The 20,764-nt window shown below is 44.2% G+C and overlaps 2 protein-coding genes across 4 annotated transcripts; one reads left to right on the top strand and one right to left on the bottom strand.

The window, feature by feature from the left end:
• Positions 1–631: 631 nt before the first annotated feature.
• LOC121270424 (zinc finger protein 235-like) lies at positions 632–6,953 on the bottom strand. Of its 2 annotated transcripts, none has more exons than XM_041175746.1 (2): positions 6,903–6,953; positions 632–6,030 (listed from the first exon to the last, which is right to left on the bottom strand). In XM_041175746.1, the coding sequence occupies exon 2, from the start codon at positions 5,665–5,667 to the stop codon at positions 4,744–4,746; it is 924 nt and encodes a 307-aa protein (XP_041031680.1). In that variant the 5' UTR covers positions 5,668–6,030; positions 6,903–6,953; the 3' UTR covers positions 632–4,743. The 2 variants fall into 2 exon arrangements, with proteins under 2 accessions (XP_041031680.1, XP_041031682.1); XM_041175748.1 differs by having other exon boundaries at positions 6,491–6,943.
• LOC121270419 (gastrula zinc finger protein XlCGF7.1-like) lies at positions 6,739–14,310 on the top strand. Of its 2 annotated transcripts, none has more exons than XM_041175738.1 (2): positions 6,739–6,806; positions 11,080–14,310. In XM_041175738.1, exon 2 carries the CDS (start codon positions 11,189–11,191, stop codon positions 12,140–12,142), a length of 954 nt encoding a protein of 317 aa, XP_041031672.1. In that variant the 5' UTR covers positions 6,739–6,806; positions 11,080–11,188; the 3' UTR covers positions 12,143–14,310. The 2 variants fall into 2 exon arrangements, with proteins under 2 accessions (XP_041031672.1, XP_041031674.1); XM_041175740.1 differs by lacking the exon at positions 6,739–6,806 and adding an exon at positions 6,919–6,993.
• Positions 14,311–20,764: the final 6,454 nt, after the last annotated feature.

Below are 20,764 nucleotides of genomic sequence, written 5' to 3'. Positions count from 1 at the left end.
CTGTTGTATTTTTGGGCCTTTTCTCCTTTGTTAATGGAGACTTGTATTTTTATAGCACCTTTCACAACATCAGCATGACCCAAAGTGCTTTACAGCCAATGCAGTTCTTTTGAAGTATAGTCACTGTTGTAATGTAGGAAATGCAGTCGCCAAATTGTGCACAGCAAGATCCCACTAACAGAAATGTAATTGTGACCAGAGAACCTGTTCAGTGATGCTTGTTGAGGGATAAATAAGCAGTACACCAGGGAGAAATCCCCTGCTCTTTGAGATAACATCCTGGGAATGTTTATACCAACTGAGAGGGCAGATGGGGCCATAGTTGAAGGTCTTATCCGGAAGACGGGACCTCTGACAGTGCAGTGCTCCCTCGGTACTACATCAAAACATCAGCCTGGATTTTAAGCTCATGTTTCTGGATGTGGATTTGAACCCACAACCTCCTGACTCAGAGATAAAAATGCAACCACTGAGGCACAACTAATACTTCATCATTCCTCTTGATTATTTCAGTTCTCATATCTTCAGTTACTCTCACAAGTAATCTGACAAGTGTAAGATTTTAGTCCGGGGGTCACAGGTTACCCAAAAAGGGGGTCTCGGCATGGGTGATTTTAAAGCATTTTATTGAGAAGCAATAGCTTAGATATGATACATCAGTTAAATAGGCAGATAAGACAATTGACCCATAACTGGTGAGAACGGTTTACTGGTCCCAGATTGGACAAATGGATGGAGAGAAGCAGGGGGGGAATGCTGATCTCTGTGGCTGGAGGTGACAGTCTCCTCGGAATGGTTTACTGGTCCCGGATCAGGGAGATGCTGATCTCCATGGCTGGAGGTGACAGTCTCCTCGGAATGGTTTACTGGTCCCAGATCAGGGGGGATGCTGATCTCTGTGGCTGGAGGTGGCAGTTTCTTCCTTTCTTGGTCTCCTTGAGCCAAAGTGTTCGGCTGAAGCCAGCATGGATCACTTTGAGAAGCTCTTCCTAGTCTGAAGTGTTTTTCCCTCTCTAAATCCTGTTCATATACCTTATTTCTGGGCTTATAATGTCTGTCACTTAATCCATCATCCTATGGCCATTTTGTGGCTCATCTCTCTCTCGGGCATCCTGTTTAACCTTTATTCAGACAGTTAGTTTATATTTGGGACATGAGGTCCCTCCACCCTATCAAGTTTGTCTTGTTTTAGGGTCTGTGCCAGAGACATGTCCTTGGCAGAGATAACAGGCCTGCAATGTCCTGTGTTTGTCAACCCAGAAAGCTTTCTTCCTAAGTGAGAGAGAGATTCCTAGAACAGTTAATACATTTTTGAAGATTTCATAAGGTATTTAATGGTTATTTCTCACAGATCTCCCAACCTTGAGAAGGGAATATCCTTATTCACTTCTCACATCGGATTTCTGTCTAACCCAGCTATTTCTAAGCTACGACCTTGTTTTCCTAATTTCTTGATTACAGACTGTGGATAACATACTAAAACTACTCGAATTATCAGAATCAGCAACACAAACCCTTGAGCTGCCACCAAGAATGAATGTAAAAACTTTCCGAGTAAAATGTTATAAATTTTGACTTTGATGCATCCTCCCCACTTGCAGATCATCTCACACAATTTAAATCATTGGCATGTCGTAAATACATATGGTTCAAACAAAAGCTCATGATGGAATTTAAAGATTCTCCAGCTCTCTTTTCACTGGCACCCACCTTGTGGATATTTTCTAAATCCAGATTCGATATCCCTCTTCACTTTAATTTTACTCCATCTGATAGATTCCAGTGTGTTTAATTCTATTCGGATTGTTTTAAAGTCAATCCGAGTCTATGGAGTTTGTGCCAATACCTTGATGATTTAAAATGTCTCATTCTCTTGACCACATTAATCACTTCATGTTCTTCTGTTGACAAGTAGCTGAACATGACTGGGACCTATTCCTCAGTGCAGCTTCACCTCGCATTTCTGCATGTTAGTTACTCCACAAATAACAAATCATATCTGCACACTCACACCAGTATCCCAAAATCATGCCACATTTGCCATCTGATATAAGTCACTCTTGACTTTCAGGTAATCTTACCAAACGATTAGGGGAATGTTGATCTGAAGATATTTGCTTATCTCCCCCTGCATGGTTCAATGCCTTAGATGGTGTCAAAACTATCAATTGCAGTTCAGAGGCAAGGGTACAAACATCTCAAAGTCATCAATTTACTAGTTTGACCTACACTTTCCTGGCCTTCAATTGAATGTACATGGATACCAGATTGATCTATTCTATTGAACTATACCCAGGATGAATCATTCCAATTCCCATTTGGTGGTGTAATTTTTCTCTCTTATTATTATCTCATTAATTGCCATTCTATCTCATTCAGGAGCCCTGGAGGAACTTTACTGACCAATTCAATATTCTCATAATATGATATTTTTACATCAGAGACAGAAGTACAGGTATCTGCAATCAGTTTGGAGATAAATCCCATTCTCAAACAATTTATCCTTGAAAGATAACAAATGGAATGAAGTCAAATCTTTAAAAGGCAAAGTCTTTAGTTCGGATCGTCACCATGTTGTCAGTGGAAAGGGTTAACTCCTCTGCTTGTTTTGGAAAGGCCTGTGTAAACATTCTCAAATGCACACAATTGTGTCACCGTTACTTAACTCTATTTTCAGATCAAAGATGAACCAAACACCATTTTTATCTTTGTTTTACCAATTCTTTTTGTATTTTCTCAGCTTTGACCAAACATTAGTGTTTTTTTCTCTCTGTTATTTCTTCAGGCACCTTTCCAAATGACTGGAATAAAACTAAGAAAATTAACACAAAAAAAATCAGCTTTCACAAGTAAACGGACGCTTCAACATTCTTAGACCAAATGGAGTTAAAGAGGGTGGAGCTTCCACAGCTTGTGAGATCCGGGTCATAAGCTCAAAGATGAAGTTTTGTTTTAGAAAATCAAACATTTTGTGGCTTTTACAATTAAACAAGTAAATTATAATTCACACTTAAAGGTTTACTGCCGCTCAGCAATTATAACGTTTCACTTTTCTCAACAGAGTGCTGGCAGCATTTTAGATTAAATATTAGTTGTGCATTTCTCTTGTAGCTAGTGTATGGAGAAGATCTGCCAGCACAGAAACCACACCATGCTTCTGGATTCACTCAGTCTGCAAGTAGATGAAGTTTTTAAACATCACCCCAGTGAAGGCTTTCCCTGTGAAGCTAAGGAGCGAGGTATCCCTTTGGTTTTTCTAATTTCCTGTCACCTTTGTTCTTGTTTACTGTGGTGATTTTAGCGTCACACATGTCCTGTGGAACAGATCCTACCTTCCAACAGAGAAGGAGGAGATGATGAAGGTGTAGCAGTATATGGGACTTTCCATGCTTGAGCAGTTCAGCTGGAATTCCATCCTTGCCGGGTGCCTTTCTGCTTGCTGACCAATCAATGGCTTTTTCCAGCTCAAGTGATCAGGTTTCCTCATCCAACTCAACCATGAAGCTGCAGGAGAGTCAAACAGAGACTGGGAGATGTCTGTCTCACAAGAGTACAGCTCACAATAGTGTTCAACCCAGTGAGACATCTGTTTATTTCTGTTGGTGAGTACTTCATCTTCTGCCGATTTCAGAGGCGAAAACTTTGGTGATGGTCAGACCAAGCACCCTCTTGATCCCATCGTACATAGCATGTAAATTTCCATTGTCACAGGCAGTTTGGATTTCTTGATTTGGCTGATCCAGTGTTTATTTATATAGTAATTCCCTGTCTGTTGCACGATTGTCTCAGAGACTTTCAAGTCATGCAGTGTTCTAGCTGTTGGGTTTATGTTGTGCATCAGGTAGGCTTTGCTTTTTACTTCAATGACAGATGTCACCTCTGCTGAGTAGGTCTGAAACCAGTCTTTGTTGTGGGTTCCACCTTTACCAAATGTTGCTGCTGCTGTGTCGGAACTGTTGCTGAGTTCAACTGTGTTGAACTTAGCAACTTCCAATCTTCATCAACATTCAATCTTGATCAACATCAATGTGAAATATTTTACTGTTTTGTTTATATTCCTTGATGGTTTAATGTCAAAAAGGAGGTGTCACTGTGAAGAATGTGTAAGTCAGTAAGAATTGTCAGCAAGGATTAATCAGCACTTTCTAATTGGAGATGTTAATTGTAAATTTTGCACCAAAGATCAATTTATGATTGAAGTAAAAATTCATAATTTTATTGTAAATGAGTTCCTGTTGAGGGTTCTTGAATTAAGGGGAAAGATCATGGTGCTTTTCAAAAGGGACACAGCAGGTCTGAAAATCAGTGACATCTCCGGAATATTAAACTCCAGCCAGTTTTAGGTGTTAATAATCATGATTAACAACAGAATCCAATCCCCACAGTCACTTATGAACTTGTTGATGTCTCAGGAGGCATTGTGACCGAGTGAATCTCTTTGCACACGTAGAGCAGGTGAACGAGCTCTCCCCATTGTGAACTCACTGGTATCTCAGCAAGTTGGATGACTCCCTGAACCTCTTTCCACAGGAAATGCAACTGAATGGCCTCTCCCCAGTGTGAATGCATTGATGGTGTGTTTGAAACAATATCAGTTCATTTCAGATATCAGAGTATTAAACTCCAGCCCAGTTATGAGGATTATTAACATCAGCATGAACAAACTCCAGCTCTCAGAATGAACTTGGTTCAGTCATGGACATGATTAACAGCAGCAATATCAACAGAATCCAACTTCTGTAGTCACTTGTGAACTTTCTGGTGTCTCCAAAGGTGAGATGAATGAATGAATCCCTTCCCACACACAGAACAGGTGAACGGCCTCTCCCCAGTGTGAACTCTCTGGTGTGTCAGAAGATTGGATGAATGAATGAATCCCTTCCCACATGTGGAGCAGATGAATGGCCTCTCCCCAGTGTGAACTCTCTGGTGTTTCTGGAGGCTGGATGACAGAGTGAATCCCTTCCCACACACTGTGCATCTGAATGGCCTCGTCTCATTATGAACTCGCTGGTGTGTCAGCAGATCACTTGTGGTTTTATAAGTCTTCTCACATTCGGAACATTTGAAAAGTCTTTTATCCGTGTGAACGAGTTGGTGTTTAGCAAGGTGGGATGATCGTATGAATCCCTTCCCACACACGGAGCAGGTGAATGGCCTCTCCCCAGTGTGAACTCGCCGATGTATGAGCAGTTCACTTGTGGTTTTATAACTCTTCTCACATTCAGAACATTTGAAAGGTCTTTTATCTGTGTGAACCAGTTGGTGTGAAGTGAGGTGGGATGATCGTGTGAATCCCTTCCCACACACGGAGCAGGTGAACGGCCGCTCCCCAGTGTGAACGCGTTCATGTTCAATGAGATTCTGTGATCGTATAAACACTCTCCCACAGTGAGAGCAACTGAACTGTCTCTTGGTGTGAAAAACCTGGTGCCTGACCAGGTCTTTGGAGCTTTGAAAGTCATTCCCACAGTCCAAGCGGTTGTCCAGCCTCTCATCAATGTGAACTTGCTGGTGTGTCAGCAGGTGGGAAGACTGAGTGAATCCCTTCCCACATACAGAGCAGGTGAACGGCCTCTCCCCTGTGTGACTGCGTCGATGATTTTCAAGCAGGGATGGAAACTTGAATCCCTTCCCACAGTCCTCACATTTCCACGGTTTCTGCATGGTGCCGGTGTCCTTATGTCTCTCCAGGTTGCACAATCGGTTGTCCACACAAAGAATATGTGTACGGTTTCACCCTGCCGTGAATACTGTGATGTTTTATCAGGCTGTGTAACTGGTTAAAGTTCTTTCCACAGTTTGTGCACTGGAACACTCTCACTCGGGTGTATGTGCCTTGGTGCTTTTCCAGTCACACTGATGTTTGAAATCTTCTTCCAAAGTAAGAACAGGCAAACATTCCTCTTTCCACAAAGGATGATGATATTCAGGTTCTGATCAATTGTGTGACTCTGTCAGATCTTGACATGATGTTTGGTTTGAGTCTCCCATTTGTAAAACTTACTCTTCCAATACCCTGTAAAAGGACTTTACAAAAGTCATCATGGTAAAGTTATAGAAATTGAGAACAGACAATTCTTCTTTCTATGGAATGTTGATTTTTCTCTTGTCCCCCCAAATATGTGGTCCAAATAAACTAAATCAAGACAAAGTCAGCTACAAAGTACCAACTAAAACTTCTGTGCTGAACCAGAATGTTGTTTTCAGTGTCTATGAGACACTCTATACCCAGAGGTGCCTACTGTGGAAAGTAGCAAGCGCACTGTTGGACACTGCATGCTCTCTCTCTATCAGTGTGACACCACCCACCCCGCCCCCCGCCATGGCCCCTGCTCATTCAGGTCCAACAAACTTGTTGTTTTAACCAGGCTCAAGAGCAGTCGAAGACCAGGAGAAGATCCTCCGACTTACTCACCCTCCTCCACTCTGGGTAGCCCAAAATCAGGAGCCTGAGGCTAAAGTGTAAGCAAACACTGAGGATCAGCACCTTCAGGTAACTGTTCAGGGGCTGCAACCTCTCAATTGAATATGTACATGGCCCTTGGACTCCCCTAGGCAGCAGACATAACCTGTAGCCTTGGAATAGGTGAGGCTGATTAAAAACCAGCTTCAACCCGGGACGATATAATATTCCGGGCACTAGGACCCCAAAGGGAACGGTGACCGAGAATCCACGCCCATTTTCAATACGTCACCAAAGTGCCAGCGCATGCGCTCTGCTCCCCTTTGAAGCAAGATGGCGGCCGTTAAGCAGGGCCTGTTTCCTCGAAAAAGACCCGGAGCTGCGAACGCGGGAGCTGCAGGTTGGTATCGGGGTTTGAGGCCTTCATCAAGTGTTTAGAAACCCTCCCGGTCCGGCCGCCGGCTCTATCGCTCCCTCAACGTTACTGAATCCTTACCGGCTGCAGATGAGACAAAAAAATCTCTGCCCATCGCCATCACTCGCACTGCGCATGCTCCAGTCTCGTAACCCAGGCGGACCAATGAAAAGTGGGTTTGTTACGGGGTTGGACTCGTCAGTCCCTGGTCTCCAATAAGATAAAAGCAAAAAACTGCAGATGCTGGAAATCGAAAACAAAAACAAAAAATACCTGCAAGAACTCAGCAGGTCTGGCAGCATCTGTGGAGAGGATGTTGGTCCTTTTGTCACTAAGTCAAAGATTCATTCAATGATTACAATATAGGAGGAGGCCATTCAGCCCATCCTATAAGAGCCATAAGACCACAAGACATAGGAGCAGAAATTAGGTCATTTGACCCATTGAGTTTGCTCCGCCATTCAATCATGGCTGATAAGTTTCTCAACCCCATTCTTCCGCCTTCTCCCCTTACCAATCAAGAACCTTTCTGTCTCAGTCTTAAATACACTCAATGACCTGGCCTCCACAGTTCTGTGGCAATGAATTCTACAGATTCACCACTCTCTGGCTAAAGAAGTTTCTCCTCATCTCTGTTCTAAAAGATTTTCCCTTTACTCTGAGGCTGTGCCCTCGGGTCCTAGTCTCCTACTAATGGAAACATCTTCCCCATGTCCACTCTATCCCGGCCGTTCAGTATTCTGTAAGTTTCAATCAGATCCCCCCTCATTCTTCTAAACTCCATCGAGTATAGACCCAGAGTCCTCAAACGTTCCTCATATGTTAAGCCTTTCATTCCTGGGATCGATCGTTCTCGTGAACTTCCTCTGGACCCTCTCCAGGGCCAGAACATCCTTCCTGAGATATGGGGCCCAAAATTGCTCACAGTATTCTAAATGTGGTCTGACCAGAGCCTTATAAAGCCCTAACAGCACATCCCTGCTTTTATATTCTTGTCCTTTCGAAATAAATGCCAACATTGCATTTGCCTTCCTAACTACCGACTCAACCTGCAAGTTAACCTTAAGAGAATCCTGGACTAGGACTCCCAAGTCCCTTTGCACTCCAGATTTCTGAATTCTCTCTCCATTTAGAAAATAGTCTATTCCTCTATTCTTCCTACCAAAGTCCATGACCTCACACTTCCCCACATTGTATTCCATCTGCCACTTCTCTGCCTATTCTCCTAACCTGTCCAATCCTTCTGCAGCCTCCCCGCCTCCTCAATACTACCTGTCCCTCCACCTGCCTGTGCTGTTTCTCTGCAAGAGCAAATCAGCTGGTCCCACTCCCCTGCCCTTTCACTAACAAGACCAACAGCAGATATCACCCATCCCCAGTTATGTGTGGAGAAGATGATGTTTGACCTTCGGTTCAGCTGCAGTCCGTGTGGTGAAGGTGCTCCCACAACGCTGTTAGATAAGAAGTTACAGGTTATTTCACCCAGTGATGATAAAAGTGATAAAAGCAAAATGCTGTGGATGTTGGAAATCTGAAACCAAAACAAAAATTGCTGGAAAAACTCAGCAGGCCTGACAGCATCTGTGGAGAGGAAGACAGAGTTAACGTTTCGAGTCCGTATGACTCTTCATCAGAACTAAAGAGAAATAGAAATGTGGTGAAAAATAAGCTGTTTGAGGGGGATGGGACAGGTGGAGCTGGATAGAGGGCCAGTGATAGGTGGAGGCAAAGGAGAGATTGCCAAAGATGTCATAAACAAAAGGTCAAAGGGGTGTTGACGGTGGTGACACTAGCTAAAGGATGTGCCAATAGTGACATTAAGGGTAGGAAGCAGAATGAGCAAGTGACAGATGGCCCTAGTGGGGGTGGGGTGGGGGGAAGGGATCAAAAAAGGCTAAAAGGTGGAGATAAAACAATGAATGGAAATAAATTTTTAAAATAATAATAGAAATAGGTGGAAAAAGAAAAATATATATATGAAAAAATAATAATTATTAGAAAAAAGGGGATCAAAAAGAGGGTGAGGATGGAGGAGACAGTTCATGATCTGAAGTTGTTGAACTCAATATTCAGTCCGGAAGGCTGTAAAGTGCCTAATTGGAAGATGAGGTGCTGTTCCTCCAGTTTGCGTTGAGCTTCACTGGAAGAATGATCCATTTCCGCCAGCTCCAGCATGATGCCACCACCAAACACATCTTCCCTTCACCCCCTGTCAGCATTCCGTAGAGACCATTCACTCCGGGACACCCTGGTCCACTCCTCCATCACCCTCTACACCTCAACCCCCTCCCATGGCACTTTCCCATGCAACCGCAGAAGGTGCAACACCTGCCCTTTTACCTCCCCCCTCCTCACCATCCAAGGGCCCAAACACTCCTTTCAAGTGAAGTAGCATTTCACTTGCACTTCCCTCAATTTAGTCGACTCGATTCACTGCTCCCAATGCAGTCTCCTCTACATTGGAGAGACCGAACGCAGACTGGGTGACCGCTTTGCGGAACACCTTTGGTCTGTTAGCAAGCATGACGCAGACCTTCCTGTCGCTTGCCATTTCAAACACACCACCCTGCTCTCATGCCCACATGTCCGTCCTTGGCCTGCTGTCATGCTCCAGTGAAGCTCAACGCAAACTGGAGGAACAGCACCTCATCTTCCGATTAGGCACTTTACAACCTTCCAGACTGAATATTGAGTTCAATAACTTCAGATCATGAACTCTCTCCTCCATCCCCACACCCTTTATGATCCCCTTTTTTATGATAATTATTATTTTTTTATATATATATTTTTCTTTTCCCACCTATTTCTATTATTATCTTTAAAATGTATTTCCATCCATTGTTTTATCTCCATCTTTTTGCCTATTTCAATCACTTCCCCCCCACCGCACCCCCCACTAGGGCTATCCGTCACTTGATCGTCCTGCTTTCTACCCTTAATGACCCCATTAGCACATCCTTTAGATAATATCATCACCGTCACCACCCCTTTGTCCTTTTGTTTATGACATCTTTGGCAATCTCTCCTTTGCCTCCACCTATCACTGGCCCTCTATCCAGCTCCGCCTGTCCCACCCACTTAAACAGCTTATGGGCAGAATTTTTCGGCCCCATTTTGGCGGGGATGAGGCCGTAAAATGCGGCAAGACATTCTAAACCTCATTGGCTTTGGCAGGAACGTAAAACCCCGCTGCCGTAAAATTTCACCCTATATTTCAACGCATTTCTATTTCTCTTTCGTTCTGACGATCTGTCTTCCTCTCCAAGGAACAGTGATAAATGTCCAAATCACAACAACAATCTTTCTTTGTACAGCGCCTTTCATGTACTAGACATTTCCAAGGTGTTTCACGGGTGTGTTTATTAACCAGGAACCTTTGTAGGTCAGCAAGCACAGGGGGATGGGTGAACATGCCTTGGTGTAAATAAGCACACGGGCAGCAGAGTTTTGGATGACCTCAAGATTACAGGAATGTTGAATGTGGGCGGCTTGCTGGAAGCATGTTAGGATGGTTACGTCTAAAGGTATCAAAGGAATGGATGACGGTTCCAGCAGCAGTTGAACTGAGAGTCGGGTAGAGTTGGGTGATGTTGCTGAGGTGGAAACATACGGTCATGGTGATAATGTGGATATCTGAATGGAAGTTCAGTCTGGGGTGAAATATTTCGCCATGGTCGTGAACAGTCTGATTCAGTCTCAGGCAGTTGCCAAGGAGAGGGACGGTGTCAGTGGCTGGGGAGTGGAGTTTGTGGTGGGGACTGAAGACAATGGCTTTGGTCTTCCCGATATTTAAATGGAGGAAATTTCTGTTCATCCAGTACTGGATGTCAGAGAAGTCAGGATGGTGTGTGACTTGGAGAGGTATTTGGAGATGATGGTTTTCACATTCACTTACTACACTTGTCCTTCTAAGTGGTGGAGACTGAGGGCTTTGGAGGTTCTGTGAAAACTCTGGTTGAGTTGTAATCCTTCTTTTTCAACCCTTGCCCCTCCCACCTGACCCTTCTCTCTCTTGTTATCTTCTCCAATCTAAGCCAGTGTCTTGTGCAGGCCCAGACTGGGTGGCAGATTCCCTTCCCTGGAGGACATTAGTGAACCAGTTGGGTTTTTATGACAATCCAGCAGTTTTCATGGTTACTTTTTCCTAGTGCTGGCCCCGCAAATTACCAGATTCATTCAGTTCAATTTCACAACCTACTCTTGTGTTTTTGTGGGTCCTTTCTCACTCCCTTTTTTCTGTTTTAAATCAATTTCACAGGAGATTAGAAGGGGAGGAATTGCAGTTGGGAAACGGAAACAAAACATCACATCAGGATCTGAAGGAGTTGCCCCATTTATTGTAACCTGAATATCATTGGATTTTGAACATGGAAGAAAAAAGCACCATTCACAGTGGAGAGAAACTGTACACATGTTGTGTGCGTGGACGAGGCTTCAGCCAATCATCTGACCTATCGAATCATAAATGCAGTCACACTGGGGAGAAACCGTGGAAATGTGGGGACTGTGGGAAGGGATTTAATTACCCATCTGAGCTGGAAAATCATCAGCGGAGGCACACTGGGGAGAGGCCGTTCACCTGCTCTGAGTGTGGTAAGGGATTCACTTGTTCATCAACCCTGCTGCAACATCGACAAGTTCACACTGATGAGAGACCTTTCAAATGTCCAGACTGCAGGAAGTGCTATAAAAGTTCCCGGGAACTGACTGGCCATCAACGTGTTCACACTGACAAGAGACCGTTCAGGTGCTCTCACTGTGGGACTGGGCACAAGACATTATCCAACCTCACTGTGCACCTTCGAGTTCACACTGGGGAGAGGCCGTTCACCTGCTCAAAGTGTGGGAAGGGATTTGCTCATTCATCTCACCTGCTGACACACCAGCGAGTTCACACCGACGAGAGACCTTTTAAATGCCCAGACTGTGGGCAGTGCTATAAAAGTTCCCGGGAGCTAATGTTTCATCAAGGTGTTCACACTGACAAGAGACCATTCAGGTGCTCTCACTGTGGGACTGGGTTCACACGTTCATCTGATCTGATTGTACACCAGCGAGTTCACACTGGAGAGAGGCCGTTCACCTGCTCCGACTGTGGGAAGGGATTCACTCGGTCATCCCACCTGCTGACACACCAGCGAGTTCACACTGGAGAGAGGCCATTCACCTGTCCTGATTGTGGGAAGGCATTCACTCAGTCATCTAACTTGCTGACACACCAGCGAATTCACACCGGAGAGAGGCCGTTCACCTGTTCCGAGTGTGGGAAGGGATTCACAACCTCATCCAACCTGCTGAAACATCAGAGAGTTCACGAGTAACTACAGTGATTGAATTTTTCGTAATCACATCCAGGACTGGGCCATATTCATTTGGATCTTTCTCTGTTGATGTTAATAAACTCCAGCCCAGTTATAGGGGCTAATATTCTGGATAAAAGTCTAATAAATCAGCTTTGTGCTCAACACACAACTGTCAGGTCTTTTTAATATCTCTAACACAGGTTAATTCATTTTGAAGGGCTCTCCCTCTCCCATCTCCTCCATCCTCACCTCCAACAACAAGTGTGAGGAATTGCAGTCGGGAAACGGAAAAAAAACATCACATCAGGATCTGAAGGAGTTGCCCCATTTATTGTAACCTGAATATCATTGGATTTTGAACATGGAAGAAAAAAGCACTGTTCACAGTGGAGAGAAACTGTACACGTGTGTGTGGACGAGGCTTCAGCCAATCATCTGACCTGTCGAATCATAAATGCAGTCACACTGGGGAGAAACCGTGGAAATGTGGGGACTGTGGGAAGGGATTTAATTACCCATCTGAGCTGGAAAATCATCAGCGGAGGCACACTGGTTTGAGTGTGGGAAGGGATTCACTTGTTCATCAACCCTGCTGCAACATCGACAAGTTCACACTGTTGAGAGACCTTTCAAATGTCCAGACTGCGGGAAGTGCTATAAAAGTTCCCGGGAACTGACTGGCCATCAACGTGTTCACACTGACGAGAGACTGTTCAGATGCTCTCACTGTGGGACTGGGCACAAGACATTATCTGACCTCACCGTGCACCTTCGAGCTCATGGAGGTCCTTTGTCACTCAGATTGAGACAACCCGATCAGCTGCCTCTGCTGCTTCCCTCCCTTCCACTAGCTCATCGGGCCAAACTGCCCCTTGTCCAAACCCTGAACTCACTTCTTTCTCCTATTTCTCTCCTGTCTTCTATCTCCCTTAGAGGTCATCTTGCTCGTGAGACCCACCTTCTGCTCCCTTGACTCTATTCTCACTAAACTGCTGACCATTCATCTTCCCAATGTTATCTGATATTTTTAACGGGGGTTCTCTCTCTCTTTTGGCACTGGCGCTTTTACCTTTAAATTCACCGTCATCACCCATCCTGAAAAAAAACCACTTGACCCCACCATCCTGGTAAACTGCCACCCCCTGTCTGACCTCCCTTTCCTCTCCAGACTACTTGAACTTGGTGTCCCCCAAGGATCTATCCTTGGCCCCTCCTATTTCTCATTTACATTCTGCCTCTAGGTGACATCGTCCAAAAGCACCATGTTAGGGTTCACATGTACACTGACAACACCCAACTCTACCTCACCACCATCCCTCTCCATTCCTCCACTGTTACTAAATTATCAAACTGCTTATCCGACAGATGAGCAGAAATTTCTTCCAATTAAGAATTGGGAAGACCAAAGCTGTTGTCTTCAGTCACCACTTCAAATTCTGTCCCCTAACTAATGGGTCCATGCCTCTCCCTGGGAACTGGCTGAGGCTGAACCGCACTGTTCCCAACCTTGGTGTCATATTTGACCCCAACACGAGTTTCCAACTATACATCCACACCATTATTAATACCCCATATTTCAATCCCCATAATGTCACCTGTCTCCATCCCACCCCAGCTCATCTCCCGTTGAAACCCTCATCCATGCCTGTGTCACTTTTAGACTTCACGATTCCAATACATTCATGACCAGCTTCTCACATTCACCCCACCTCAAAACAGAAACATGAGATCATCCAAAACTGCTGCATTCTCATGCCAAGTCCCATTTACACATCATTCCTGTGTTCCCTGACATACATTGGCTCCTGGTCCAATAATGTCTCGATTTTAACCTTTGCATCCTTGTTCAGAAATTCATTCATGCCCTCATTCCTCCTTATCTCTAATTTCCAGCTGCACAACCCTCTGAGGTATCTGCACTCTTCTCATCCGGTCTATTTAGCATTGCTGATTTTATTTACTCCAACGTTGGTGGCCACGCCTAGGTGTGAAGCTCTGAAATTCCCTCCCTAAACCTTTCACTCTCTCTCCTGATTAAAGTTGCTTAAAATCTGCCTGTCAAATCAAGGTTTTGGCCATCTACCCTAATATTGCCCAGTGTAACTTGGTGTCAATTTTTTTCTTTCTGAAACTCCTCTGACCTTATGATACTTTATTATATTATGTAAATACATGTTGTTACTGTTTCACAACATCCAGTTTTTTGGTGGTCTTAGTTAAAGCATGAATGTTGGCCTCACTGGACCAGTAGATCTCCCCTGTGGACAGTATGTGCAGTTGTTGAGGTCTCCTGAGCTGAAAGTGGAGCTGATTGAGCTGTTGGCCCTGCAGTGTAACTTGAAGAACCATAATCCATTCCCAAGATAAGTGCATTTTAGACTGAACATTAATCCACCCCTGTGTCCCCACAAACCGGATCATTACTTTATCCCAGGAGGTAAGATTCATTTTGTTGGGAATTCCAATACACCAGCGAAACATCTCTTAACTCTTATATTCTGAATTCTGATTTGTAGGTAGCTGTCCATTCATTCTGTTCTCTGGAGTTGTACTCAACACATCTCGTAGACTGTGCACACGGCACAGACAGTGCACCAGTGGATGGAGGGAATCGAAACTAAGTCCTGTACCAGATATATTGATGAAGTGAATTTCTCTGTCCCATGGGCATTGGTGTATCGGCAGCAGCTATTTCACCCATTTCCACCTTGAAGCAGATAATGCTGCCAATTTAAAGAGATTTTTTGATAGGACACAAAAAACGAGGCCTCATAACTCCCTCTAAATGACAGGCCTGCATTGGATTTAGAAAACACTGTGAGAAAACATTTGGCGGTTTAACTAGTGGTTGGAGTCAGTAACAGAAAAGTGGTGGTCATTGTACTTCACATCAAGGTGGAGAGACTGGGCATTCTGATTTCTATATACTGTATAAATTGACATTGGATATACCTTTCCCACCCGCAATCTTGATGGGATGACAATACATTGTTCTCATTGCCAGTTTGTGGTTTAATGGCGGTCTGTTCACCCAGATTCCCCACGGGCCAGAAAGTCCCCTGTCAATGACCACAGGAGTCAACTGCACCGGTGCAGTACCAGACTGTGCCCTGAGCATGCGCGGTGACAATGGCGGAGACGGGCCGACGCAGAATAGCAGTTTCCGGGAGGCAGTAAAGAGATTGTGGGGCTCAGGGTGGAATGGGGTGGGGCGGAAGCGGGGATGGTGCTGTAAACGTTCATTAACACCAGGTATAGGCTTAAAGCTTCGGAGAAGAGCAGGCTGTTTGCCCTGCAGTGACAGACCAGGTTCACAGCCGCCCTGACAGTGGGTAAACGGCCGCCATGTTGGTAGAAGCAAAGTGTGGATGACGGTGCATGTGCCATCTTGGTGAGGGAACAGGAGGTGGGCGGGGCTTCATGGTTCCCAGTGACCAGGAGACAAGTATCTTTCGGACACTGATAGAACTGCCCTCCCAGCCAGTAACTGTAATAATTAAACATATTTTGATTTTGATATTTTTGAAACCATCTTACACTGTTCAAACCTTCTTTGGACCTTCATAATGGGCGATCGAGTAAAACTCAGAGTTGTCATGATCTGCCTGATAAGGTCGTGGGATCTGATTCCATAACTAATTCTAAAAGGGAAGTGGACAGTTAGCTGATGAGGAGGTTACACAGTTACAGACATAAAACAGGGATGTGGGACTGAGCAAGTCTGCTCTTTCTAAGAGCCAGTGCAGGAATGATGGGCCAAATGACCTCCGCTTGTGCTATACACCTCTACGAATCTCTGAAAATGAATGCAACCAAAAGAAAATCTTAGGCTGTTGTTGATCATTCCACTAAATTAAAGAGTTCTCTATACAGCAAGAACAACTTAAGAACATCACAAATAGGAGCACGTGTAGGACATCAAGCCTGTTCCATCATTCAATAAGATCATGGCTGATCCACATCAGCTCCATTTTACCTCCTTATCCCCATTTCCCTTCATTTCTTCCATCTCCAAAAATCTGCTGAATTCAGTCTTGATTATACTTAATGACTGAGCACCCACAGCCCTCTAGGTTAGAGAATTCCAATTCACAATCTGATCATTGAAGATACTTTTTATCTCATTCACATAGCGTCATTAACATCCAGGGGTGTTTTACAGCAGCATAGCCAGACAATGATTCATACAATAGTTGTTTGTGATCCACTGCACTTGTCTGAAGTTCCTTCACAAGGTATCAGCTTTATTATGGGAGCTGAGAATGCTGAGCTCATTTTCCTCATACACCTGATTTCCAGAGATGACAAAACAGGAGTACAACTACAGAACTCAGCGTTTTCTCATCAGCAATGATTCAGCCTCTGCAGGAAATGCAGAAAAGTGGCAGCAGTGCTCATCGGCCACCCAAGAAAGTACAATTTAAATTCAAAGTCTTTGTCCAGAATGTGTGAAACTTGCTGCCGCAGGGAGAAATTGAGGTAAAACAACGTGAATGCAGTTAAGAAGAAGGTGCAGACACAAGAGGGAAAGGAATAGAATGATATGCTGATAGAGAGAGGTGAGAGGCTCACGTGGAGCATAAACACTGGCATGGACCAGTTGGACAGAATGACCTGTTTCTGCACTGAATATTCTGTGTAATTCTATTTAAATTCCTTTTATAGTGTGATTGGAAAAGCACTGAGACAGACACTGAGAGTGTTCCAGTGCGCTGACTATGGAAAGAGCTTTAACCAGTTACACAACCTGATAAAACATCACACCGTTCACAGTGGGGAGAAACCATACATGTGTTCTGTGTGTGGACAAGGCTTCAACTGATTGTCCAACCCAGAGAGACACAAAGACGGCAGCACCATGGAGAAACCGTGGAAATGTGGGGACTGTGGGAAGGGATTCAATACACCATCCCAGCTGGAATTTCATCGACACAGTCACACTGGAGAGAGGCCATTCACCTGCTCTTTGTGTGGGAAAGGATTCGCTCAGTCAGCACATCTTACAAAACATCAACTTGTTTACACTGATCAGAGACCTTTTAACTGTTCTGACTGTGAGAAGAACTTCAAAAGCAAAATGGATTTGCTGAGACACCAGTGAGTTCACACTGGGGAGAGGCTGTTCACCTGCACTGAGTGTGGGAAGGGATTCCTTCACTTATGCAACCTCATTGAACATCAACTTGTTCACAGTGATCAGAGACCTTTTAAATGTTCTGACTGTGAGAAGAGCTATAAAAGCAAAGTGACCTGTTGAAACACCAATGCACTCACACTGGGGAGAGGCCGCTCACCTGCTCGATGTGTGGGAAGGGATTTACTTCATCATCCCACCAGCTGAGACACCAACTTCACCAGTGACTGCAGGGGTTGGATCCTGCTGTTATTGCTGCTGTTCATCACATCCAGGACTGAACCACGATCATTCTGATAGTTGGTGTTTGTTTCTGCTGGTGCTAATAACCCCTATAACTGGCTGGAGTTCCAATATTTTGATATCTGTCAAATGAATTAATGTTGTTTCAGACACACACTTTGTTGAGCCTTTAATTTCTCCAGGATAAGAGGAGAATACTTGATGTCCTGTTACTGATTGTTTCATTTTGGGTCTTTTCTCCTTTCTAATTCTAGATTATTTCAGTTCTCACACCTTCAGTTACTCTCATGGACAAGTCCCAGCTCCCCAGACCTTCCGGGGTGGCTCCCCTAACTTTGGGATCCAGGGAAGGTGTCAGTAACACTCCTGGGATCACTGAACACAAAACCCAGTCTGTTAATCACTTTCAGCTACTGGACTTAGTGTGTGTCCCATAGCATTGCTCTCACCTTTGATGTGTGAAAAGAGCATCACGTCTGTAAACCTGGTTTAAATTTAAATCAGTAAAAGTATTGAACAGGAATCTGGAGTTCAATGAGATTTTCTGAAGTTTTTTTAAATTAATTCAAGGGATATGGGCTTCACTGGCTGGGCCAGCATTTATTGCCCACCCCTAGTTGCCCTTGAGAAGGTGGTGGTGAGCTGCCTTCTTGAACCGCTGCAGTCCATGTGGTGTAGGTACACCCACAGTGCTGTTAGGGAGAGAGTTCCAGGATTTTGACCCAGCGACAGTAAAAGAACGGCGACCGACACGGCTGAGATTTCCATTGTCACTTCCGGTGCCGAGGTTGATGTCGGGTGATCCATCTGCTTTCATTACTTTTTTGTCACTTTGTCACAGCTTGATATGACTGAATGGCATTTAAGAGTCAACCACATTGCTGTGGGTTTGGAATCACAAGTAGGCCAGACCAGGTAAGGACAGCAGATTTCCTTCCCTTTAGGATGTTAGTGAACCAGATGGGTTTTTTACAACAATTAACAATGGTTTCAGGGTCAACATGAGACTTTTAATTCCAGAGTTTTATTGAATTCAAATTCCACCATCTGCCATCACAGATCCAGAGTTGTCCAGCGACAATAGCTCTACACCATCACCTCTTCCTAGGTGCCAAGAATCCAAACACACAGCTAAACCTGGAGGCAATTCATTCAAATCATTTCATTCCCAGGTTTGAAATTAAATTGGGATTTATATTGTGGCAAAGTTTACATATCTGGATAAATCAAAATTGCTGCTGCACACAAGTCAGCTGTTTCTCAACACTCATAGTAAGGAGGTAGTGATATCACAGGAAGAGAAGATCGGTGGGGCTCTGAGTCAGTACCAGTATCTACAGCACAGATAAAGGCTCATCAAGTCTGCGCAGGTCAAACAAGTACCTAACTATTCTAATCCCATTTTCCAACACTAGGCCCATAGCCTTGTATGCCATGGAATCGCAAGTGCACATCCAAATACTTCTTAAATGTTATGAGGGTTTCTGCCTTGACCACCCTTTCAGGCAGTGAGTTCCAGATTCCCACCACCCTCTGGGTGAAAAAATTCTTCCTCACATCCCTGCTAAACCTCCTGCCCCTTACCATAAATCTGTGCCCCCTGGTTATTGATCCCTCCACCAAGGGTAAAGTTCCTTCTTGTCTACCCTATCTATCCCCCTCATAATTTTATACATCTCAATCATGTTCCCCCTCAATCTCATCTGCTCCAGGGAAAATAACCCTAGTCTATCCAATCTCTCCTCTCTACTAAAACTCTCCAGCCCAGGCAACATCCTGGTAAATCTCCTTTGGTCACACCAGGATGAGTCTGATTTCCTTTCACTCTGATTAACGTTGTTCTTATTCACTGTCAGTGTCACCGACTTTGACTGGAAATGACTGGGGACATTGGTCCAATTGTGTTCAATGTGAGGTCATAGCTCTGGGCTCATCTCGGTTCATCTTGGAGTGGCAGAGACTCTGTGTCTGAAATGGAGAATCAATGTCAGTGAGATAGGAAATGAGGCAGAGAGTGAGAGACAGACAGAGGGTGAGAGTCAAGAGAGTGAGAAACGGACAGAGGGTGAGAGGCAGACAAAGGGTGAGAGACAGACAAAGAGTGAGAGTCAGATGGATGGTGAGGGAAGGAGAAACAGACATAGACTGAGACAAACAGAGGATCAGAGACATACAGACAGAGGGTCAGAGACAGACAGGGTGAGAAACAGAGGGGTAGATACAAATGGAGTGTGCAATACAGTCATAGAAAGAGAGCGAGAGACAGTGAAACAGAAAGATTGAATGAGTGTGACAAAATGCAAGGGAGAAAGATAGAGAGATTAATGCAGTCAGAATGAGAGACAAAAAAGAGACAGAAATTGTTTCAAAGCAAAGGGCAGAAGGACGGGAGAGAAGAGACAGAGACACAAAGAGACCCAGGGAGAAAGATAGAAGGACAAAGAGAAAGAAACAAACAGAAAGAGAGGTTAACTCTGCATCTTCTGTCTGCAACAAATAGGAGAGATTCAGGGGGTTTGTGCAGTCTGAATCATTCACCCCATTATCACTTTGAGAAATATGAACTGATCAGAGAGAGACAGCATGTATTTGTAAAAGGCTAATTCATGTCTAACTGTGCTGTATTTTTGAGGAGGTCACTATTGTAGTAGGTAAGGGAATGTCAATGGATGTTACTTATATTGACTTCCAGAAGGCATATGATAAAGTTCCACACAAGAGACTTTAACAAAATGAAAGTGCCTGGAATTAGAGATAATCTATCACTTAAATAGAGAATTGGTTTGGAAATACTGGACAACAGCCTCCTCTTCCTAGACACATGATCCCAACTGTGAGGTGCTGGATAGTCCAGAGAGATCCCTGGGTGGACACAGTACGTGTAGTCATTTTAATAATAATCTCACCTTCAAGAAACAAACTGCTCCTAGGAGTGAAATATGGAATTGATGCCTTAATCCTGAAAGAAAAGGAACTGGAATTCTACCTGGAGGACTTTCAGAGTTTTGATGGAGTTTGTGGCTGAAATTGGTGCCATATCTGCTGGGTGGACTTCTGAAAAATGCAGATCTCCCTTTGTTGCATTTGCTATTTAATATGTAATTTTTAGTTAATAGTGACTGCAATGTGCCTGTTAATTCATGTTTAATTTATGTTGATTTTGGTTTGATTGTTAAAGTAAAAGGCATCAAAAGTGAAATCTTGTTCAATGGTTTTCTTGTTGGGGTCGTTTGGTAAATTTGGTTCTTTTGGTTTGTTGATCT

This window comes from Carcharodon carcharias, chromosome 27, assembly GCF_017639515.1.
Source record: "Carcharodon carcharias isolate sCarCar2 chromosome 27, sCarCar2.pri, whole genome shotgun sequence".
In the NCBI taxonomy this organism is placed as follows: Eukaryota; Metazoa; Chordata; class Chondrichthyes; order Lamniformes; family Lamnidae; genus Carcharodon; species Carcharodon carcharias.
The sequence above is the reverse complement of the archived record's forward strand: the minus strand, read 5'-3'. Positions and strand labels throughout refer to the sequence as shown.